This window comes from Scyliorhinus canicula, chromosome 5 (genome assembly GCF_902713615.1).
Source record: "Scyliorhinus canicula chromosome 5, sScyCan1.1, whole genome shotgun sequence".
NCBI classification, from domain to species: domain Eukaryota; kingdom Metazoa; phylum Chordata; class Chondrichthyes; order Carcharhiniformes; family Scyliorhinidae; genus Scyliorhinus; species Scyliorhinus canicula.
Genome location: NC_052150.1, coordinates 209,071,651 through 209,095,374, shown reverse-complemented (window position 1 = coordinate 209,095,374; position 23,724 = coordinate 209,071,651). Strand labels below are relative to the sequence as shown.

The 23,724-nt window shown below is 46.2% G+C and overlaps 1 protein-coding gene across 6 annotated transcripts in view; it reads left to right on the top strand.

The window, feature by feature from the left end:
- The window catches only part of dpp6a (dipeptidyl-peptidase 6a), a 1,618,183-nt gene that overhangs the window by 1,010,272 nt on the left and 584,187 nt on the right, over positions 1-23,724 (top strand). For all 6 annotated transcript variants that reach the window (XM_038798406.1, XM_038798408.1, XM_038798409.1 and 3 more), the window contains exon 3: positions 20,118-20,216. In XM_038798406.1, the coding sequence (XP_038654334.1) occupies positions 20,118-20,216 (99 nt within the window). The remainder of the gene's footprint in view (positions 1-20,117; positions 20,217-23,724) is intronic.

The window sequence follows — 23,724 nt, the reverse complement described above, 5'->3', positions numbered from 1 at the left end:
CCCAATTCATTTTTCCAATTAAGGGGCAGTTTAGCGTGGCCAATCCACCTAACCTGCACATCTTTGGGTTGTGGGGGCGAAACCCACGCAAACACGGGGAGAATGTGCAAACTCCACACGGACAGTGACCCAGAGCCGGGATCGAACCTGGGACATCGGCGCCGTGAGGCTACAGGGCTAACCCACTGAGCCACCGTGCTGCCCAGCATAACAGACTTTTCTATTCTTCCTTCCAAAGTGTACTAGTTCGCATTTTCTCGTTTTAGACTCCATCTGCAAAAATCTTTGCCCACGCAAGCAACCTGTCTAAATCCCTTTGTAGACTCTTTATGTTCTCCTTAGTTTCCTACCTAGCTTTGTGTCATCAGCCAATTTAGCTACCATGCCTTCAACACTTCCTCCGCGCCATTGATATAGATTGTAAATAGTTGAGGCCCCAGCACCGATCCCTGTAGAATAACTCGCCAACTCAAAAATTACCCATTTATCCCATCTCTCCTCTTTCCTGATTCCTGTTAACAACCAATCCTCTATCCATGCACTTATTTTATGACATAACTTTGATGTGTCTCCTTGTGGAATGCCTTGTGGAATGCCTTTTGAAAATCCAAGTGCACCACATCCACAGGTTCCCCTTTACCCATGTTACTTGTTATTTTCTTGAACAGCTCTAAACAAATATAGTTAAGCATGATTTTGCTTGCTTAAGGGCAGCACGGTAGCATTGTGGATAGCACAATTGCTTCACAGCTCCCGGGTCCCAGGTTCGATTATGGCTTGGGTCACTGTCTGTGCGGAGTCTGCATATCCTCCCTGTGTGTGTGTGGGTTTCCTCCGGGTGCTCCGGTTTCCTCCCACAGTCCAAAGATGTGCAGGTTAGGTGGATTGGCCATGATAAATTGCCCTTAGTGTCCAAAATTGCCCTTAGTGTTGGGTGGAGTTACTGGGTTATGGGGATAGGGTGGAGGTGTTGACCTCGGGTAGGGTGCTCTTTCCAAGAGCCGGTGCAGACTCGATGGGCCGAGTGGCTTCCTTCTGGACTGTAAATTCTATGAAATACCTACTTGATAATGGATTCCTGCATTCTCTCTCTGACAGATGTTAGGCTAACTTGTCTATAGTTTCCTGCTTTTAGTCTCCCTCCTTTCTTGAATAGACTCTATTATGGGCCAGGGCTCAGAAACCCCAAAGTGTATTCTGGAGTTCACCTGACCTATAACTTTTATGTTGAATTTGGCTAGAATGAGCACAAAAGCCCGCTTCTCAGGTATGATTCAGTAGACTCCCTAGACACTTTAATCAAAACAAGGTTTATTCTAAGAATATAGTTTTTTTTTATAAATTTAGATTAGCCAATTATTTTTTCCAATTAAGGGGCAATTTTAGCGTGGCCAATCCACCTACTCTGCACATTTTTTTGGGTTGTGGGGGCGAAACCCACGCAGACACGGGGAGAACGTGCAAACTCCACATGGACATTGACCCAGAGCCGGGATCGAACCTGGGACCTCAGCGCCGTGAGGCGGTTGTGCTAACCACTAGGCCACCGTGCTGCCCATTCTAAGAATATAGTTAATGTATATATATAAACACAAGCAAGAATTTTTATCAATTACAAACATAAAAACACCACACGGCTACAGTAACCTATGTATAACATTTAATGAATTCCTCCTTAACTGTTCCAATTCAATAACAAACTCCAATCAACCAAACACCCCTTTTCAAGGGCGTGGCCCAGCACACTGCATTCTCACTTGAATGGCACTGGTCATTTTCCTAATATTGTGATCCAATCTCAACCAGCAGATTCAAACTCCTTCCGGAACGCAAACGATATCTTTTAAGTTGCCACAACCCGTTTACTTCTGGAACAGTTTTTAAAATGAAAATATGGAAAGATAGGGAACACTTCTTTTGCCTTGAGTCCACACCAACCAAACTGAAACTGAAACCAAAAACCTCACAGCCACTGGCTAGCCCCCCCCCCCTCCCCCCACAAAATGACATCACTGAAGCTATGTGATAAGACAAAAAACTTTTTTTAAGGGACACTCGCGTGACAACTGTTACATCTGCAATTTTGCAATCTGCTGGGACCTTTCCAGAATCTAAGAAATTTTGCAAGATCAGAACCAATGCATCTATTGTCTGCAGCCACTTCCTTTAAGTCCCTAGAATCAAAGCTACCAGGTTCAGGAGATTGGTCAACCTTCATTTTGAAGAGTTTACCATCACCTTTTCCTTTTATCTTTTTGATTTTCAAGTATTCTTGCTATGTTTTCATTTATCTTCCACAGTGAAGACCGACCTTTTACTCCTGTCATCCTGAAGTATTTATCGAGGCTCCCTTTAAAGAAATCTATGCTATTCATCTCTACTACTCGTAATAACTGGTTCCACGTTCTAACATTCTGGGCTAAGAGGTTCTTGCTGAACTCCTGACTGAATGTATTCATGACTATCATATGTTTGTGGTTTCTGCTTTTAAAATTGAGGTTTTGCCTCAAAGTTGCAATAAGTTGGAGAAATCTGTCAAACGAGGTGTCGGGACACCAATGTTTCAGGGGGAAAGGAGCTGCAATATAAATCCCACATCTACAACTCTGCATCTATCTTTGTGTCTGCGATGGCTGTAAACGTTTGCTCATATGCTTCAACAGATAAGATCTCAGTCATAAAGGTAATTGGAGCTTGATCTCTGATAACTGTAATTTCAGTCTACCTCCTTGCTGTGGGCACTCTATAAATCCCGCGTTCAACTTCCTCAGCGTCCTCATAATTGTTTGTCAGATTTAACTGGCTATCTGGGTTGATAACGCACGTAATCTGCTGGCACACGGAGTATATTAAAGCTATCCACATGTACACCTTGTGAGAAAGAAATCTTATCTATTTATGTATGCTATTATCTCATCAACTCAGGCCTTAAAATTTACTTCATCAAAATTTAACATTCAAAGGGTGGGCATATGGAATTTGCTTTTCCACCACGTTTAACAGGGCCAAGTCATGTAAAACAAATGGATTTGTGTCCATATTAAATGGCAGAGAAATTCACAACCAGGGCTGTGTTCACTGCTGTTGGAATAAAATAATTTGATCAAAGAATCAGAAGGGACAGAAGGAGGCCATACATCCCATTCTATCCAGAGTAGCTCTTTGAAAGAGAATTAGTCCTGTCCCACTGCGCTTCACACATAAACATTAACATTTTTACTGTACAATTCCTGTTGCCTAATTTCGTTGCCACTTCCCTGAAACGTGTGGCCACTGGGGGCGGCACGTGGTACAGTGGTTAACACTGCTGCCTCACAGCGGCAGTGACCCAGGTTCAATTTCGGACTCGGGTGACTGCCTGCGTGGAGTTTGCACTTTCCCCCATGTCTGCGTGGATTTCCTCCAGGTGCTCCGGTTTCCTCCCACAGTCCAAAGATGTGCAGGTTAGGTGGATTGGCTCTGATAAATTGCCCTTCGTGACCAAAAAGGTTAGGAGGAGTTATTGGGTTACGGGGATAGGGTGGAAGTGAGGGCTTAAGTGGATCGATGCAGACTCGATGGGCCAAATGGCCTCCTTCTGCACTGTATGTTCTATATTCTATGTTCAAACGTGACCTACAAAGGCAGCACAGCGGTGCAGTGGATAGCACTGCTGCCTCACTGTGCCAAGGTCCCAGGTTCGCCCCCGGCTCTGGGTCACTGTCTGTGTGGAATTTGCACATTCTCCCCGTCTTTCGCCCCCACAACCCAAAGATGTGCAGAGTAGGTGGATTGGCCATGCTCAATTGCCCCTTAATTGGAAAAAATGAATTGGGTACTCTAAATTTTTTTTTTAAACGTGACCTACAGAATTACAGAAAGAAATTACTGGCATAGGTGGAAATCAGGATATAAAGTACAGCAAAAGCTGCAAACCCGTAACAAGTCAGTCAGCAGCTGAGGGGAGAAGATACAGGTGATAGTTCAGGACTGAACCCATCTTTACAGCTGAAAGCAAATAAGGAGACGAGCATGTTAAACAGCCCCAGGGAAATTGAAGCAAATGAAACAATAATAGGCAATTGCAAAATGGAAGTATTTGTGGAATGATGGTTGGATTGACAGACCATCTCAGTTAGTCAAGTGGGACATGGAAGCATTGAAGAAATAAAGGCATTAGAGCAAGAGATGACATGTGAGAAATTAAGGTAGATGGAGGCCTGAGGCAAATGTGAAATAAATGGAGACACTGATAGCCACAGAAAACTATATGGGGATAAGATTTCAGATTGAAATGGAAGATGCTGGTGAAATGTATAAGAGTCACTTTTATGAAGTCACAGGGAGTGAAATGTAGGTTTATTTACAAGGTTATAACACACAGCTCTGAGTAGGTCCCAACCAGGTCATAATAGTCAGTGCCAAACAGTCCGACCTTATATTCAATATGGATAGGGCTCACCGCGCTCCTTTAATGAAGGAGCTCGTACTCTGCAAGGGACAGGGGGAAGACAATCACCCCCACCCCTTAAGTCCCGTGCAGTGGGTTATGACAGTCATGATAAAGGGTCTCGCTCACCAGCCGGAGAACCGGCAGGAAGCCATTAGCAGTCCAGTGGGGACCCGACAGAATCCAGTGTGTTTCAGGCACTTTAGTAACCACCATCAGGCCTTCTCAGTGTTTGAGGACCCGGTGGTGGTGATCCCGCCTGCTGCTGGCTCAGAGGCTGTCTGTTCGTCATTGCCATTGGGGGCGGCAGGACGGGTGGCTGCTGATTGTAATGTTCTCACCAGAGGCTGTGGATCACCATGAGATCCCAGGCCACAAGTGAGTAAAGGCAGGATGAGTATCACGGAAGAGGGAGGAGGTCAAGCATGGAAATAACCTTCGGCGGCCACCGATCCAGCCTGGTGCCCGTTCCCTTCATCGGGCAAAAATTGCCTGACTATGAGAGATCTTACGACTATACGGGGGATACAAATTAGGACCAAGAGTAGGCCACTCAGCCCCTCATATCTGCTCTGCCATTCAGTAAGCTCCTGACTGATCTGATTGTAACCTCAGATCCACATTCCCGCCTTCCCGTCAAAGCTTTTCACCCCCGTGCTGATCAAGAATCTGTCTACCTCTGTCTTAAAAATATTCATAGACCTTCTTCCACTGCCTTTTGAGGAAGAGAGTTCCAAAAACTCTCGACCCTCTATGAGGGAAAACAATTCTCCTAAACTTAGCCTATATGGGCGACCCCTTATTGTTAAACACTGACCCTTAGCTCTAGATTCTCCCACAAGAGAAAACATCCTTTTCACATCCATCATGTCAATATCCTTCAGGATCCTATATGTTTCAATAAGATCACCTTTTACTCTTCTAAACTTCAGCTTAGCTTGTCTTAACTAAGGTGACCGATACTGTACACGGTGTTCCAGATGTGGTCTCATTTGTGCCCTGGACCGCTGAAGCATAACCTCCCTATTGTTGTATTCAATTCCCCTTGCAATAAACAATAACAATCTGTTTGCTTTCCTAGTTACTTACTGCATCTGCACACTAACCTTTTGTGTTTAATGAGCTAGGACATCCAGATCCCTCTGCATCTCAGAGTTCTGCAATCTCTCATCATTTAGATAATAGGCTTCCATTATATTTTTCCTACCAAAATCGACAATTTCTCATTTTCTCACCTTGTATTCCATTTTCCAGATCTTTGCCCACTCACTTAACTTATCTGTATCCCTTTGTAGTCTTTCGGCGTCCTCTTCACAACTTAATTTCTTACCTATCTTGGTGTCATCAGCAAATTTAGCAACCATACCCATGATCCCTTTATCCAAGTTAGTTATATAAATGCCCCAGCACTGATCCCTGTGGCACACCACTTGTCACATCCGTCCAACCAAAAGAAGACCTATTTATACCAACTCTCTATTTCCTGTCAGCCAACTGATCTTCTAACCATGCCAATGTGTTACCATGCACCATGAGCTTTTATTCTCTGCAATACCCTTTGATGTGGCACCTTATTAAATGCCTTCTGTAAATCTAAATGCAGTACACCCACCAGTTCCCCTTTATCTACAGCACATGTGACTTCTTCACAGAACACCAATAAATTGGTTGAACATGATTTCCCTGTCACTAAACCATGTTGACTCTGCCTGAGTACATTGAATTTTTCTAATTACCCTGCTATAATATCTTTAATAATGGCTTCTGACATTTTTCCTATGACAGTTTGTTGGAGTTTACCGTGCAGTTCAAGTGTCGACTCGTATACACTTGAAACTCAGTAGGATTTAAGTTACACTTCTCGGATGCAAAATTAAATCTTTTATCATATCTATTGATTATAATTGAGAGACTAAGATTTTCTTACGGTTACAAATCAAATGTTCCCAAAAAAGCCCTTGCCAGCAACGGACTTTAAGAGAAATAATTGGCTTAATGGTTTACAGTAGATTTAACTTTCAAAAATACAGTAAGGGTTCTTTGTTAAGCAAAACAGCTTGAGCGAATGACAAGAGTTTTAGAAGGGAAAATATGAAAATACGGACAGCGAATAGTCAAGTAAAAGCATAGATTGATCCGGATAGAAAATGGCTGTCTGGACTCTCATTATTAAGGAAAATGTTATCAGTCTAAGGCCTCCTGTCCCTACCTCTGTGTCGTCCTGATTGGTTTGGATGAGTTTCAAACACATTTGATTGGATGGTTAATTGTCAATCCTCAATGTGCAACATAAGTTTTAAATGTTTCATGTTTGAATTTTGTGTGCGCTATGGAATGTGCTTTTGTGCTGTAATCGAGTCTTCAATGCTGCTGGGCTAACTGGACTGTAGTTTCCGACTTTCTTTCTTCCTCCCTTTTTGAATAAAGGAATGACATTTGTCATCTTCAAATCTAATGGAACCTTCCTCAAATTCAAGGAATTTTGGAAAATTAAAACCAATGCATCAACTATCTCATTCGCCTCTTCTATTAAGAACAGAGGATGAAGTGCATCTGGATCTGGGGATTTGTCAGCCCACACAGCTCCAACAATTTTCTCAATAACACTTCCCTGGTGATTGTAACTTTCCTGAGTTCCTCCCTCCCTACCATTTCCTGATTTATAGATTTTTCTGGGATGCTACTTATATCCTCGACAGTCAAGACCAATGATAAATACCTGTTCAATTGATCTGCTATCTCTTTATTTTCCATCATTAATTCCCCAAATTCAATTTTTAAAATGTATTTCTTTTTCAAATAGCTATAAAAAATTTTACTATCCATCTTTATGTTTTGAGCGAATTAACACTCAATCTCTAATTATTCTCTCCTTGTTAATCTGTTTGTCATTCTTGGCTATTTTTCCTGTTCTGCCCAATATTCTGACCTGCCACTCATCTTTACACAATTACATGCATTTTCTTTGATACTGGGTGGGATTCTCCATTTGGGAGATTATGGCCGGGATTCTCTGACCCCCCTGCTGGGTCGGTGAATCCCCAGCGTGAGGCAGGAATCCCGCCCCGCCGCCCCGACGCCGGCTGCCGCATTCCCCCGGAACCGTTTTTCGGGCGGCGGCAGGATTCCCCCACGCCGGTCGGGGGCCGTTGACAATGGCCCCCCGGCGATTCTCCAGGCCCCGATGGGCTGAGCGGCTGTCCATTTTTGGCCAGTCCCACCGGCGTGAATTACTCACCTCGCGCACAGCGGGACCTGGCAGGTGAGTATGCGGGGGAGGTCCTCGGAGGGGCACGGGGGATCTGACCCCGGGGGGAGCCCCCATGGTGGCCTGGCTCGCAATTCGGGCCCACCGATCTGCGGGCGGGCTTGTTCCGTGAGGGGACTTATTTCTTCCATGCCGGGCCCCTGTAGGGCTCTGCCATATTGCCCTGGGGCCGGCGGGGAGAAGAGAACCGCCCGCGCCAACCCCTCCGCCATCCGCCTTGCCCCAGAAAATGCGGAGAATCCCGCACTTTCGGGGGCTGTTGACGCCGGAGTGGTTGGCGCCATTTCTCCCGCCGGCGTGGGGACTTTGTCCCCAGAAGGGGGAATCCCAGTCAAAGTTCCTGGCCAATTTGGGACCTGGGTGGGGGAATGCAGTGTAGCAATTCATCCCCCCCTCTGAAACTAAGCCCAGTATTTCAGGGTACAGCCCTCTAATTTATAGGACATCCAGAGGTAAATGTAAAGAGGCCCAGATTAATCGCTTTGGGTCTGGAAGATACCAATTTGTCTGATAGATCTTTAAGATAGATAGTTTTTTGAAAGATAGATTTTTTTTTGAAGAATAAAGGGATTAAGGGTTATGGTGTTCAGGCCAGAAAGTGGAGCTGAGTCCACAAAAGATCAGCCATGATCTCATTGAATGGTGGAGCAGGCTCGATGGGCCAGATGGCCTACTCCTGCTCCTAGTTCTTATGTTCTTATGAAACGACATTTCAACCATTTTACATATTATACTCTTGGTGTGAGTTACAAATGTGTGCTTGGACAACACACACGGGAATCTGGATGACGGGGAATTATTAACTGTGTTTAAAATATTTCTCAATAACAGGGGCAGCACGGTGGCACAGTGGTTATCACTGTTGCCTCACAGGACCAGGGACTCGACATTGGTTGACTGTCTGTGTGGAGTTTCCACATTCACCCAGTGTCTGCGTGGGTCTCCTCCGGCTTCCAGTTTCCTCCCACAGACCAAAGATACGCCGGTTAAGTAGATTGGCCATGCTAAATTTCCCCTTAGCATCCAAAAAAAAGTTAGGAAGGGTTACTTGGTTATGGGGAGGGCGTTGGGCTGTGGGCCTCGGTGCGGCGCTCTTTCAGTGGGTTTGTGCAGTCTCCTTCTGCACTTTAGTGATTCTGTGAAAAATGGGGGACCTCTCCCATGGTTAGGTGGGCCTGAATGCTGTGTTCCCCACCATGGTCTGCATTTCAGAATCACAGAATTGTTACGGCGGGGAGAAGGCCATTCAGCCCGTCATTTTTGCATCAACTCTGCAAATGAGCATGTCACTTCGTACCATTCTCCTGCCTTCCCCCCATTAGCCTGCACATTCTTCCTTTTCAGATAATAGTTCAATTCCCTTTTGAATACTTTGATCTAACCTGCCTCCACCTCACTCCTAAGCAGTGCATTTCAGAGCCAGCCCACTCACTGCACGAAAAATATTTTTCTTATAAAGCTTTAGCTTCTCTTGCGAATTACTCTAAATGTGAGGGGTGGGATTCTCCACTGGCCAACGGCGAAATCGGGAAAGGTGACTGGGCGGAGAATCGGTTTTGACGCCGAAATCGTGACCGCTGCCAGGTTCATGCCAAATCGCAATTCACCAGTCCCTCGACAGTGGTGTCAATGCGTTGGACTTTGCTCGCAGAGTAAACGCCATCCGCATATCATTAGGAGGCCCAGCCCCGTATTTTCCGGCGCCTCCACGATCCTCCGCCTCCGCCAGGGTGGAATTCCTGACGGTGAGTTTCAATTGTGCTTTTAAAAATCGGGAAGGAGGAGCCATGGCTGATGAGGGAGAGAGAGGGGGTTTGAGGAGTGTCCAACATCGCTGTAGTGTGCCGACAGTTGTGCCATTGGCCGGGGGGCTTCTCCAGGGCGGGAGGCGGCCAGGAGGTGGGTCATGGGGTTGGGGTGGGGAACACCATTACCGCAGCCTGTAAGGCAGCCATGCAGCTGCGCACGCTGCTGTCTGCCCACTGTGACATAGTGCCACTTGTCATATGGGTGCCCCCCCCCCCCCCCCCCCCCCCCCGCTCACCCCCCTAGGTCTCTTTTGGCCCAGCTGACCCATCAACGGGATGGGCACACTCCAGTGCCATCCTGTTGGCTTGGATGAGTGTGTGCGGGGAGTAGAATGCTAATATGCAGCTGCAGCTCATCAGTCCTTCCAGTGTCAATCCCGACCCTGGCGCATTGGACACCGTTTTTCATTGGAATCGATCGTATTCCATGTGGTGCCGGTTAGCGCCCTTTAATGGTCGATGAATTGGTCCAGTGCGGTGCCAAGTTTGCTGTCGTAGAACTCCACTAATCCTGCCCCGTTGTCAACACTTAGGGTGGGATTCTCCATTGCCCGATTCCGATATCGTAATTTTCGCCAACCTCGCGTGGCGGCTGCGGACTGGGTCCAGCACCACCACAGTCGGGGGGGGGGGCCGTGCCGCTGGCCATGGGGACTTCTGGGGGGACTGGTGGGGGGTGGTGGGGGGTGGTCCGGGTGTGGCGAGGGAGGCTCCAGGGGGGCACTATCTGGCAGGTCAGGTTTGCGTGCGGCCGGTACCATGTTATGCGGTGCGACTGCTACAGGTTGTTAATATAGTGTGCTATATATAATATACTGTGCTAATTCTATGGTAATTCTATTCTGACAGAATGTTGAACTGAGCAGTTATCTGTATTCCGTGTCCTCAGTGAAGACAGGCTATTATGAACAGTGAACAGAGCTCTTAGATTAAAGAATTGCACATACATTTCTGTTATGCATGGTGGGAGGTGAATGAGCACACATCCACTGGTGGAATGCAATTTCCTTACCTCTGTCACTCAAAGATTTGAACATTTATTGATTTGAAAGTATTGTACCGAGCAAACTGCAGACAGAGCAGACGGTGAGCTGTGTGTAATATTGTTCTGATTGCATGATATAATTTTCTAGAATCGCTACCATGGTAACACTATATTAATGGTGTCTCATAGGGATAAACAACCTTTCCTGTGTTTTTCCGCTGATAATGCTTCAGCAGCCCCACGCTAAAGGTCACTTTTTAAAAAATTGATCACCATTCCTGTCATGAGATGCCTCAGAACACAAACGCAAATTGTACAGCTCACAAGTGTACGAAACCAAAGCAGAGAATTAAAGCGTAACCTGAGGAAAAGGTGTGAATTTCTAGGCGTGGATCGCAATAGTGTTGTTGGCCTAAATAGAATCTAATAATCTTTTATTATTGTCACAAGTAGGCTTACATTAACACTGCAATGAAGTTACTGTGAAAAGTCCCGAGTCGCCACATTCCGGCGCCTGTTCGGGTACACAGAGGGAGAATTCAGAATGTCCAATTCATCTAACAGCACATCTTTCAGGACTTGTGGGAGGAAACCGAAGCACCCGGAGGAAACCCACTCAGACATGGGGAGAACGTGTAGACTCTGCACAATGACCCAAGCCAGAGGTAGAACCTGGGACCTTGGCGCTGTGAAGCAACAGTGCTAACCACAGTGCTACCGTGCACCCGGAATAAAACTCACTTCCCAGTGGTAGCTCCTTCATCCTGACATCTTCGTTAAAAAATAATTCATGGGATTTGGGCTTGGCCAGCATTTATTGCCCATCCGTAATTGTCCTTGAACTCAATTCATTTCAGAGGATACTGAAGAGTCAAACATATTTCTGTGGATTTGGAGTCACACGTAGGCCAGACTGAGCAAAATCAGCAGATTTCCTTCCCTAAAGGGCATCATTGAACCAGATGGATTTTTTTATGACCACCGACATTGGTTTCATCACCGTCATCAGACTTTACATTCCAGATTGTTACTGAATTCAAATCTCACCATCTGTCACGGTGGGTATTAAGCCCAGGTCCCCAACCCTGGCTCTCCACAAGTCCGGTCTCTTCTTGGCCTCCTACTTGGTGGCGAACACAAAGCAGTCTTTTACTGTGCTTTTCAAAGGTGCAGCTCTTTTCCGGGTCTCTGCGTTTGAGGGTCTGCGTGCAGAAAAACCAGGGGCGAGATTCTCCGTCCCGCCAGCCCAGTTCCGCCGGCAGCGGGACTCTCGTCCCCGCAGCCAACCAATAGGGATTCCCATTGTGGCCACCCCCATACCGTCAGGAAACCGCGGACGTGGGTGTACTTCCGGAGAAGCGGAGGATCTTGTCAATGGAGAATCCTGCAGCAGTTGCCCCACTTTCGCATCAACGTATTCAATCGGTTTTGGTCTGGGCCCCTTTCACCCTGGCAACCAAATCACATGAAGCTGTTCCTGTTTAGTGTGTATGATACCTTAGTGTGATTTCACCATCGCCACTTCCAGGGCATGTTCTTTCACCTTAAATTAAAGGAGACAGTTTAAAACATAACTACCATATAAAGTCTTGCATTCATAACAAAGGGAAATTAAAAAGAAGGCACAATTATGTTTTCTGCCCCAATTTTCTTTTTAGATAGAAACATACAGAGGAAATAGAAGCAGGTGGAGGCCATTCGGCCGTTCAAGCCATTCATTATGATCATTGAATTCAATACCCTGATCCAGCCTTCCCCCCATATCCCTTGATCCCTTTAGCCCCAAGTGCTATATCGAAATCTTGAAATCAAACAACGTTTTGGCCTCAACTACTTTCTGTGGTAATAAATTCCACAGATTCAGCACTCTCTGGGTGAATAAATTTCTCCTCACCTCAGTCCTAAAAGGTTTACCCCATATCCTCAAACTACGACCCCTAGTTCTGGACCCCCCACCATGGGGAACATTCTTTCTGAATCTACCCTGTCTAATCCTGTTTGAATTTCGTAAGTTTCAATGAGATCTCCATTCACTCTTCTAAACTCCAATGAATATAATCCTAGCTGACTTAATCTCTCCTCATATGAAGTCCCCCATCCCAGAAATCAGCCTGGTAAACCCTCCTCCATAGCAAGAACACCCTTCCTCAGATAAGGACATCAGAACTGCACACAGTACCCCAGGTGTGGCCTCATCAATGCCCTATGCAATTGCAGTAAAACATCCCTATTCTTGTACTTAAATCCTCCCGCTATTAAGACCAACATACCATTTGCCTTTTTTACTGCCTACTGTATCTGCACGCTTACTTTCAGCGACCATTACATGAGTATCCACCTCTCTCAATGTACACCCATTCAAATAATAATCTGTCTTCCTATTTTTGCTACCGAAGTGGATAACCTGACATGTATCCACATTATGCTGTACCTGCCATACATGTGCCCACTCACTCAGCCTGCCCAAATCATGTCAAAGCATCTCTGCATCCTCCTCACAGCTCACCCTCCCACCCAACTTTGTATCATCTGCCAATTTGGAATAATACACTTAGTTCCCTCATCCAAATCATTAACATATAATGTGAACAGTTGGGGTCCTAGCACAAATCTTCGTGGTGTCCACAAAGGGCGGCACAGTAGCACAGTGGTTAGCACTGTTGCTTCACAGCGCTAGAGACCCAGATTCGATTCCCAGCTTGGATCCTTGGCTGTGCGGAGTCTGCATGTTCTCCGCGTGTCTGAATGGGTTTCCTCTGGGTGCTCTGGTTTCCTCCCACAAGATCCTAAAGATATGCTTGTTAGGTGAATTGGACATCCTGAATTATCCCTCCGTGTACTCAAACAGGCACTGGAATGTGGCGACGAGGGGATTTTCACAGTAACTTAATTGCAGTGTTAATGTAAGCCTACTTGTGACACTAATAAACATTATTATTATAGTCACTGCCTACCAATCAGAAAAACACCCATTTATTCCAACACTTTGCTTCCTGTTTGCTGATCAGTTTTCTGTCTATCTCAAGACTCTACCCGCAATCCCATGGGCTTTAACTTTGCTTAGTAATCTGTTCTGTGAGACCTTGTCGAAAACCTTCTGAAAGTCTCAATAAACCACATCCACTGGTTCTCCCTGGTCAACTCTACTAGTTACATCTTCAAAGGATTCCAGTAGATTTGTCAAGTATGATTTCCCCTTCATAAATCCATGCTGATTCTGTCCAATTATGCCACTGCTTTCCAAATGACAAATTTTCTCCCACATTTCTCATAGCAGATTGATCTTCAAGCTAGATATGCCAGGTCAATCTATGTGGTCCTCATTCTAAATGCATGTCTGCTTCATACAGTTGCCCATTATATTGGCAGCAGTGGATGTTAAATTGGCTGGAATCCCAGTGGATAATGACTTCTCCCCACTCCTTCCTCTCCAGTGACATCCCTACTGCAGGCAGTAATGTTAAAATGTGCCAGTCCAAACAATTGTTGGAAACACTGTAACTGATGAAGGGGGGCAGGGATCCATGTCATGCGATCATGCATCAACCTCTGGGACCCAGAAAATTCAACAGCCACTCCAGATCCACTGAAAAGAAAGGTGAAAAAACTCTGAGCCCTCAGGTGCTACAACAACTCCTTGCACAGCACCGTAACTGCAGAAAAATAGGCCACCACGTTTCACAACTCATGACACAATAATACATGGCCAGCCAGAGAAGAGGGGGAATCAAACGGGTTGGTCAAAGTTGTGTTTTAAGAAGGTAAGGGGAATTGTAATATCATAGAATTTACAGTGCAGAAGGAGGCCATTCGGCCCATCGAATCTGCACCAGCTCCTGGAAAGAGCACCCTACCCAAGGTTAACACCTCCACCCTATCCCCATAACCCAGTAACCCCACCCAACACTAAGGGCAATTTTGGACACTAAGGGCAATTTATCATGGCCAATCCACCTAACCTGCACATCTTTGGACTGTGGGAGGAAACAGGAGCACCCAGAGGAAACCCACGCACACACGGGGAGGGTGTGCAGACTCCGCACAGACAGTGACCCAAGCCGGAATCGAACCTGGGACCCTGGAGCTGTGAAGCAATTGTGCTTTCCACAATGCTACCGTGTTGCCCGTGTTGGGCAGAGTCTCGAGAGGATAAAGGCATGGCTGCAAATTGAGGGGAAGGGAAGGGAGGGACAAAGGTCGGAGTCAAATAAACAGCAAGGGTTTGGTGTAGTTTTAGTGCTGGTTGATATCACGGAGATTTATTTTTCTCTTCTTCCATGGGATATTTGGGTCTCTGGCTGGGCCAGCGTTTATTGCCCATCCCTCATTGCCCTTCAGGAGGAAGTTTAAGACAAGCACGGGAAAGGGCCACAATGAAAATGAAATGAAATGAAAATCGCTTAGTGTCACGAGTAGACTTCAATGAAGTTACTGTGAAAAGCCCCTAGTCGCCACATTCTGGCGCCTGTTCGGGGAGGCTGTTACCGAAATCGAACCGTGCTGCTGGCTTGCTTGGTCTGCAAGCGATTTAGCCCAGTGTGCTAAACATCCCCATGTTTTGTTGTTTTAATTTTAGATGCCAGAGGACTTGGAGCCATTGTATATCATCAACCTGGGTAAGGGATGTGTGGAACAGGATACAGGCCACAGAGTTTGAAAGAGCTGAAGTTTTCAGAGGATGAGAGATAGTAGGCTAACCAGCAAACCATTGGAGCAATTGAGTCCAGAGGTGACGCACACATCGATGCATGATTCAGCAGTGGGTGGGCTGATGTATTGCAGAGGCCGGTGTTCTAATAAAACTAGGAGTCATAGTAATAATCATAATAATCTTTATTGTCGCAAGTAGGCTTACATTAGCACTGCAATGAAGTTACTGCAAAAAGCCCCTAGTCGTCACATTACGACCTCTTTGGAATATGGAAGTGAATTCATTGGCAACCCAGCTTTGAGTCAAATAGGCCAACAAAGATTTCAAACAGTTTGGTTTTAACACTATCCCAAAAATGCGCTGGAGAAACTCAGACCTCATCGCCATCCCTCCCCCCCCCCCCCCCCCACCCCCCCCACCCCCACCCAAACCCCATAAGGGACTGCCCCCACCCACTTCCATGTCTCCACAGAATGCTCCCCACCCCAATTACCACCCCAACCCCTCCTCTGAACAGTCCAAATCCCCCACATGACACCCCAAATGCTCCTCCCATCTTCTGACTACTCCCCAAGCCCAACTTCCCTCCCTCCCCATTCCCAACTACACTCCGACCCCCACAACTGCCTTCCTCAACACACAGATTCACCCCCATCCACTGGGCTACACCCCCAACTCTTGACTGCTCCATCCCCTGAAGTTTTATACCACCTACCGTCAACTTCCCACCCCATCCCCTGACTACATCCCATCCCTCAACTCCTCGCCTGAATACCCGTCTGCATGTCCCAACATCCCAAAGATTCCCCGTTTCCTCAACTGCCCTCCCACCCCCTTTCTATCCAACCGACCGCCTCCCAGTACCCCACCGAACAACCCACTGACCACCTGACCCGCCGACTGACCACCCCAATAACCACCCATAAATTACCTTACTCCCACTGACCACCTGATCACCCCCTGAGTGACCCAACCCAATGACCCCCTGACCACTGAACACACTCCAATGACTACTCAACGATATGCCACCCCCCAAACTGACCTACCGCCCCCACTGTGTATCCCTTCTCCACTGACAACCCAACCACCCTCTCTGAACACCTGACCCCCCAACTGCTCTCCTCACCTCCTAAGCACACCTTCTTCCTGTCCCCACTGACCAACTATACTCCCAAACTACACTCCCCACCCACCACCACCGCCAACCCACCCCAGCTCACTGCTCACCTGATCTCTCTCATGACTACTCCCCACACTGACCGACAGGCCCCCAAATGTACCATTCAACCCCCCCCCTTCCTCCACTGACCACCCAATCCCCTGCCAACCACCCGACCATCCCCACTGCACACCCCTCACACAGACTACCTGGCCCCCCTAGACCACCTTTCCCCCTCCGCTGACCACCCAGGACCCACACTAACTACGTGACACCCCTGTCATAATATCCACTCATGGATATAATGAGATGCAGACAGGCAGTGATTGACACACAGGATAACCAATGAACACACACGACATGGAACAACTAATCACCAGACAGGACACTACCACTATAAAACACACGAGGCATTAAGTGCATCTTCTCACTGGATACAGCTGCAGAGACAGAGTGCACAAGTCCACGAACACCTTCTCCATGTGACAGAGAGCTAGTCTGGTCAAACCAGTCTCAGGTTATCATGACTCCGACCGAGCAATGGTATGCCCAGATCGAAAAAGAATGCTTGGTTCTCCTGACAGGAATAGTCAAGTTTCATGACTAGTATTCGGCCTGTAAAAGTTCACAGTGGAAACAGACCACAGGTCCTTAGTCCACATAATCCAGAAGGATTTAAATGATATGACACCTCAGCTGCAGCGAATTCTTCTTCGTCTTGACTTCATATGACTTTGAACTTGTCTACACACCGGGTAAGGAGCTGATCATCGCGGACGCCCTATCCAGATCCACCGCCACGCCATGTGAACAGGCCAACTTCATTCACCACATTGAGGCACAGGTACAGTTGTGTGCAGGCAACCTCCCAGCCACTGATGAACAAGGTTGCAACACCTCGCCCATGGCTGGCAAAAGGGGCAGTGCCCCCAGTTCTTCAACGTTAAGGACGAGTTAACGGTTGTTGAAGGGATCCTTCTGAAACTGGATAGAATCGTCATTCCCCAAAGCATGCAAACCATGGTGCTCAGATAGATCCATGAGGGTCACCTTGGGGTCGAGAAATGTCGACGCAGAGCTCGGCAGACAGAGAGGTAGTCTGGTCAAACCAGTCTGAGGTTATCAGTTTAGATTAATAGAGTGTTAACCCACAGCGGATTATGTACAGCAACAAGCAAGTTCAATAAAAGTGTTGAACCATCTCCTGTGTCGGAAGCCTGATTCGAGTCTCACTGCATCCAGTTGCAGTTGATGTCAGACTAAACCAGATAAGACATCAACCCCCACTGACCAGTCAATCCCCCCCCCCCCCCCCACTGACTGCCTGAGAAAGGGTAAGTAATGCGGTGCAGAGTGGCAATCCTAATTGTCATTGTACGGTCTTTATCATCCGTAGAGTAGATTTTGTGGGGTGGGCGGCGGCAGGGTGGTGGGGTACGGTGGAGGGGGGGGGGGGGGTGGGAGGCGAGGCCGGGGGGGTTGGTGACTCACACATATTCGTGATGGAAGAAAGACACCAATGCCATTTCTTCTCATCAATAAGGAGACAATTCGAAAGATGCATAACGTATGAAAAGTTACTGTTCCCCGATATTCTCATCAACCCGCATGATGAGGCTGATTCAATCTGCCCTGTTCAAAAAGCCACCACAGATCAGCACTTACAATCTGACACCTCTGGTCTCCTCAGCACCACTGTATCTGTGACCCAAAACTTTGTGAGTTTTACAAGTTGTAATAAATCACACGGAAGAGTCCACAGAGAACTTACCTCGGAGTGGCTGACACATGTGTTCTCAAATATAATGGGAACAGTCCCACTGAACATATTCTCTTGGTATTGTTAATTCGCCAATTATAGAGAATTACAACAGTCAATCTCTGAAGCTCGACTGTCATCGTTCTTCTCAGTCTTTGATTCTTTTGGTGGGATTTACCACGCAACCCACTGTGTGGGGGCCACCATTGGCCAGCGGTGGGATATTCTGGTGCCGCTGTTGTCAACAGGGTTTCCCTCACCACTGGTAAACCCACGGCAGGGGTGTGCCATTGCTGGGACTATCCCTTGCCGTGCACATTTATGCATGGCAGTTTTTGTGAGGGATTCCGTCGCGAGTCCCACTATTGGGCCACCATTTTGAGCGGGTGCCTGATCGTGAGGTCTGGCAGCTGGCCTGCCTCACCCCTTCAACTTAAATCCTGCCACCTCCCCACAGTGGGGTTTGCTAGGTTGCCCTCCCCCATACAGTACGCATGTATGAGGGTGACCCAACCCCATCTACTGACCCCACAACAGAGACCCCAACCAAAGACCCCATAACAGACATCGCCCCATAACAGAACCGCCCCCCCCCATCCCCTCATAATAGAGACCCCCTGCCTGGATCTAAAGAGCAGTCCAGACATAAACAGTAAAAAAGTCACTGCTTTAAAACTCACTTGTCCCTTAGGCAGAGAATGCAGCAGCTGTAAATTTCTAGAAAGTGAACACCACATCAACAGTGTTTAACTCCCTCAGATCCTCAGATCTGCAAGATTTTTATTCACCTCAATGAGAAATAGCTTTTACCAGACTGTGATTGACAGCTTTCAGACAGCCAAGATGTTTGGATTGTTTAAAATTTCCCTTTACGCTTGAATGGATCTCAAGTACCCTGCTGTGAAACTAAGCACAATGGTTATCAACATTTTGCCATGTTGACAGATCTTGACCACATCAAAAGCAGTTTAGTGCTGTCTGCTGATAAAAAGAGTAAGTGAAAGCATAGACAGATGTTTAGTCCCCTGGCTTTATAGGGAGGTATTAGCAATGTGAGGTGTTATGCATGTTTATATTTTAGACTGTCTATTTAATTCCAAGTTCGAATGAAATTGTTGAGAGGGGTTGTGTCCAGATATTTAGCATTTATACCAGGACACAAGTGCTTCACATTGCTATGGATATTGACTTCAGAGAGATACGTCCATAGAAAACCATAATATGAGGTCGGATTTTTCTTAGATATCTGTGAAGCTCAGACATAATTCTGCAAGAATCCGAGAGAGAAAGCAGATGAAGGCAGTCAGCATCTATTGTTCACCATGCAGAAGGTAGAATGGAGAGACTGAGTTCACATGGATTTGATCAAAACTGGAGGATTTGCCTAGCTTTGGCTAAACGGGGGAATCTCGAGGGTAACCCTCCTGCAAAAATATGTCCATGGATTTTTAAAGTTATCCGATTAGAAAAGGAGAAAGGAAGCAAACTGTTGGGAGCTGAGGATAACTTTGGACTAGTTCCTCAAGTGTACACTTAAGAGAAAGAATAAAGGTATAAGCATCGGGATTTTGAGACATTTTGAAAGCTACATGGGGATCCTTTCTGTAATTTAGAGTACAAGTTGCCTACTGAATTGTGTTTTGTGAATGTTGTCTTTAATTTGTTTATTACAGTAAAGTCTTAAACCTTATTTTATTTATTTTTTTGCAATGTGACCTTTCCGGTCACCCACTTTAATTCAAATATATATATATATTTTAATTCAGTCATTAGGGTTAGGGTTAGGAATTCGTAACAAGCCTCAACAGATTTCTGGGAGAGTAATTTGATGTAAACACAAATGTACTCCCTTATATTTAAATCTTCAGCCTAGTTCTTCGCATTTAACATGTGGCATTTCTTTTCTCATTTGAAATTTCAGTTCCAGTGGCTTGATTCTTACCATCTCCCCCTTGTTCTTCCTCAGACATTCTCTTCCTGAGCTGTCATAGTGCTGGCTGTCCCGGGTTGTGATAAATATATCTCACCACTCTCTGTTGTTTTTGCATCTATTTACAGCTGAAGACAACAGCCTGGCGCTAAAGGCGAAGGTGAGAATTGAGGATCTCACCAGCGAAGATTTCCAGATTCACGATGTAGAAGCCAAGTGGATTCGCGGTAGGTGGAATGATGGGTTTATCATGTGGGGGAGGTCTACCAAAGTGCCATGGTCAAAATGTGGAACAAAAGAGATCTCAAATATTTGGCCATTGACAACTACCCCTTGCACACACACACACGTGATAAGAGTTAATCCTTTCTTTGTGCGGGGACATCATAAGAGTGTTTGTGAATATCCCCTCTCGTTTCCTCTTCCGCAGATAGCGTCTGCGGTTTTAATAGATTTTTCAGACAAAAATCCACCACAATGCACTTCTGAGGTCACCAAGGAATTTTGATCCTGTGAAGGTAGACTTCACGTTTGCGATGTGCTAATTCAATACTGCTTCACCAAAACAAAATGCTTGGTTCTCAACTGAATTTATTATCAAGCTGAAGATTCTGATGGTGAACAGTTTCAGGTTTCATGGGGTCTTAGGATTTGGGAGAGATTGCATATATAGCATCATATCAAGTTGATAATCATGGCGTTTTCTTCAACAAACACATTTGCGGCCTGAAGGCTGAATTGAAATTTTGCAGACCGAGTAACCAGGGTTTACAATCATGCGAACATAAAAAAATAAACAATTTCAGTGGTTATTGTGGAAGTGGTGGACAGGGTATGTTGGCTAAAAATTATAATAAAATTGCAAACAAAATACAGATAAATGTCCTCATCACTTCAGTATTTCGTTGAGGACCTGACCCATGTGAGGAATAGGGCAGCATTGGGACATTTCTGACCTGTATCTGATGGGATTTAATTATATGGAACACCTCAGTTAGCCTCGAAGAGTAGAATAAAGCTGCCCAATGTGGCATCCAATAACCCCACTCGTCACCACTCTTGGTTTGTTGCTTGCGAGTTTAAGAGCATCTGCAGTTTAATTCCTACGCAGTTCGTATTCTGTCTTGTAAATGAAGATTGCTACTGAGAAGAGGGAGGGATTTATCTTACCACTGCATCGTTTGCCAAGGTGTAGTTCACTGCTCCGGAGGAGAGTAGTGTCTGCAGCTTCCTGTCCCCCCTCATAATAATAATAACAATAATCTTTATTGTCACAAGTTGGCTTACATTAACACTGCAATTAAGTTACTGTGAAAAGCCTGACTGTAATTCGAAGCCTGGTGACTTCTAGCCTGCACGATCAAGAGCTCCGGCATTTGAGTCACTCAGTACTTCCTATCAAACAAATATCCAATCATTCACATTTAGATTATTATTTCATTTGGTTTAGGAATGATATCTGGAGTTGTTAAATCAATTCCCACTTCCTCTGCTGTGTAGCTATGGAATCAGCATGTGCTGTTCAAATACATTGGCGGGAGGGGGGATGGGGTTGGGAGAGAAGTGGGGGTGAAGGGAGATAAAGTGAGGGGGTGTGAGGGGAAAACGTGAGTGGGTGAAGGGGGGGTTGAATGGGGGGAGTGAAGTGGGGGGGGGGGATAAAGTGAAGGGGACTGGAGCAAGGGGGGCCTAAAGTGAAATGAGGGGGTGAAAAGAGGCAGGCATGAAGAGAGTGGGGTAAAGGATGGGTAAAGACGGGGGTGAAGAGAGTGGGGATGAAGGGGCTGTGATGAGAGAGGTATAAAGAGAGGGTGGGTGAAGAGAGGGGAAGAGGGAGAAAGGAGAGGGAGGAGAGAGAGGGAGGTGGAGACAGAGAGGGGGCAGGTAGGGAGGGAGAAATACAGTAGGTGTTCTCCTAAAGCTTAATGGAACTGAATGTTTGTATCGTCCTCTGAGAGTAGGTCATCTATAAGTTTACAATTCGGAAATATCCATGGAAAAGGCCGAGCTAGGATTAAGGTTGTGACCGCATAATTCAGTCAAAAAAGCTTGAAATTTGTTCTGAGTAAACACCATGCTAGTACAACAATTGCCACATGGGGGTGGGGGTGGGGGCGAGAGTGGGGGGGGGGGGGGGGTGGGGGGGGGGGGAGACATGAATACGATGCTGCTGCTGATAATGATGATCAGGAGAACAGGGCCTTGCGGAACCAACAAGGCACCCTACACCTCCATTACCTCTGACAGCCCACCACCTCCGCAACTGTAATGCCCACCAGACACTCCCCACTGACTGGCCCACCAGAGACCCTGCACCCCTGTGCGGGGTGAATCAACGTGTATTGTATAGGTATATAACCAGTGAGAATGGGTTCAAACAAATTGTATGGGGAATGCAGAATATAAAGAGTAAACGATGCACCTCTCCTGCAGCTTCTGTGTGATTTACATCATGCTAAAGAATACAAAAGAATAAATTCAGAAATCCTGCCATCCCAGTGGGACATTTGTGAGTAATTTGTATCAGATTTGGTCTTTGATATTGAGAGACTAGAGGGAGCCTTGAACCAAAGTATGTATGTTTGTTATTGCACTTATAAAACAAACTGAAACAAGCAAGGTAAAGCAGTTCAAGGCTTATACATATTAAACAGTGAACAAGGCATTTATGGACCGCTTGACGAACATCCCAAGGTTTTAAGATGATCAGACTTGATGTACACTTGACCGCCTCTGGTTCTGCTCCGAGAGCTTTCCAAAAATATAGGCTTCACGCCTCTCTTTTTAAGTGTAAAAAAGACACCCTAATTACTAACTGTCCTTGTTCCCCTGGTAGCCTCTCATCAATCGTGTTCTCGAGGGTAGAATTTTTGGCTTCGGCACAAACAGCAAGTACAGTGTGAGCTTTTCTCAAACAAAGTGCCTGCTTCCATAAATCTCCCTTCACCCATTTGCAAATGACCGAACGCAACAGGCAGTGTTTTGAAATGTAATTTCTTTCCAGGAACACTAGCACTTGCTTTGCAAAATGCTCCTTATTATATTTAACAGCCATATCTTGGTGCACTTTGATTAATACGGCTGAAAATGTGTTTGTCACAAAAAATAAACATTGTAAAATCAATGGCAAATTCAGTATAATTTGGATAAGTGTGAAGTTATTCACTTTGGAAGCAAAAACAGGAAGGCAGATTACTACCTAAACGGTTGTAAATTGGGAGAGGGGAGTGTGCAGCGGGACCTGGGTGTCCTTGTGCACCATTCGCTGAAGGTAAGCATGCAGGTGCAGCAGGCGGTAAAGAAGGCTAATGGTACGTTGGCCTTCATTGCGAGAGGTTTTGAGTACAGAAGCAGGGAAGTGTTGCTGCAATTATACAGGGCCTTGGTGAGGCCACACCTGGAGTATTGTGTGCAGTTAGGGTCTCCTTTTCTGAGGAAGGATGTTCTTGCTCTCGAGGGAGTGCAACGAAGGTTTACCAGACTGATTCCAGGGATGGCGGGACTGTCATATGAGGAGAGATTGACAAGGTTAGGATTGTTCTCGCTGGAGTTCAGAAGAATGAGGGGGGCTCTCATAGAGACTTATAAAATTCTAACAGGACTAGACAGGAAGATTTTCCCAATGGTGGGTGTGTCCAGAACCAGGGGTCACTGTCTGAGGGTTCAGGGTAAACCATTTCGGACAGAGATGAGGAGACATTTCTTCATCCAAAGAGTGGTGAGCCTGTGGAATTC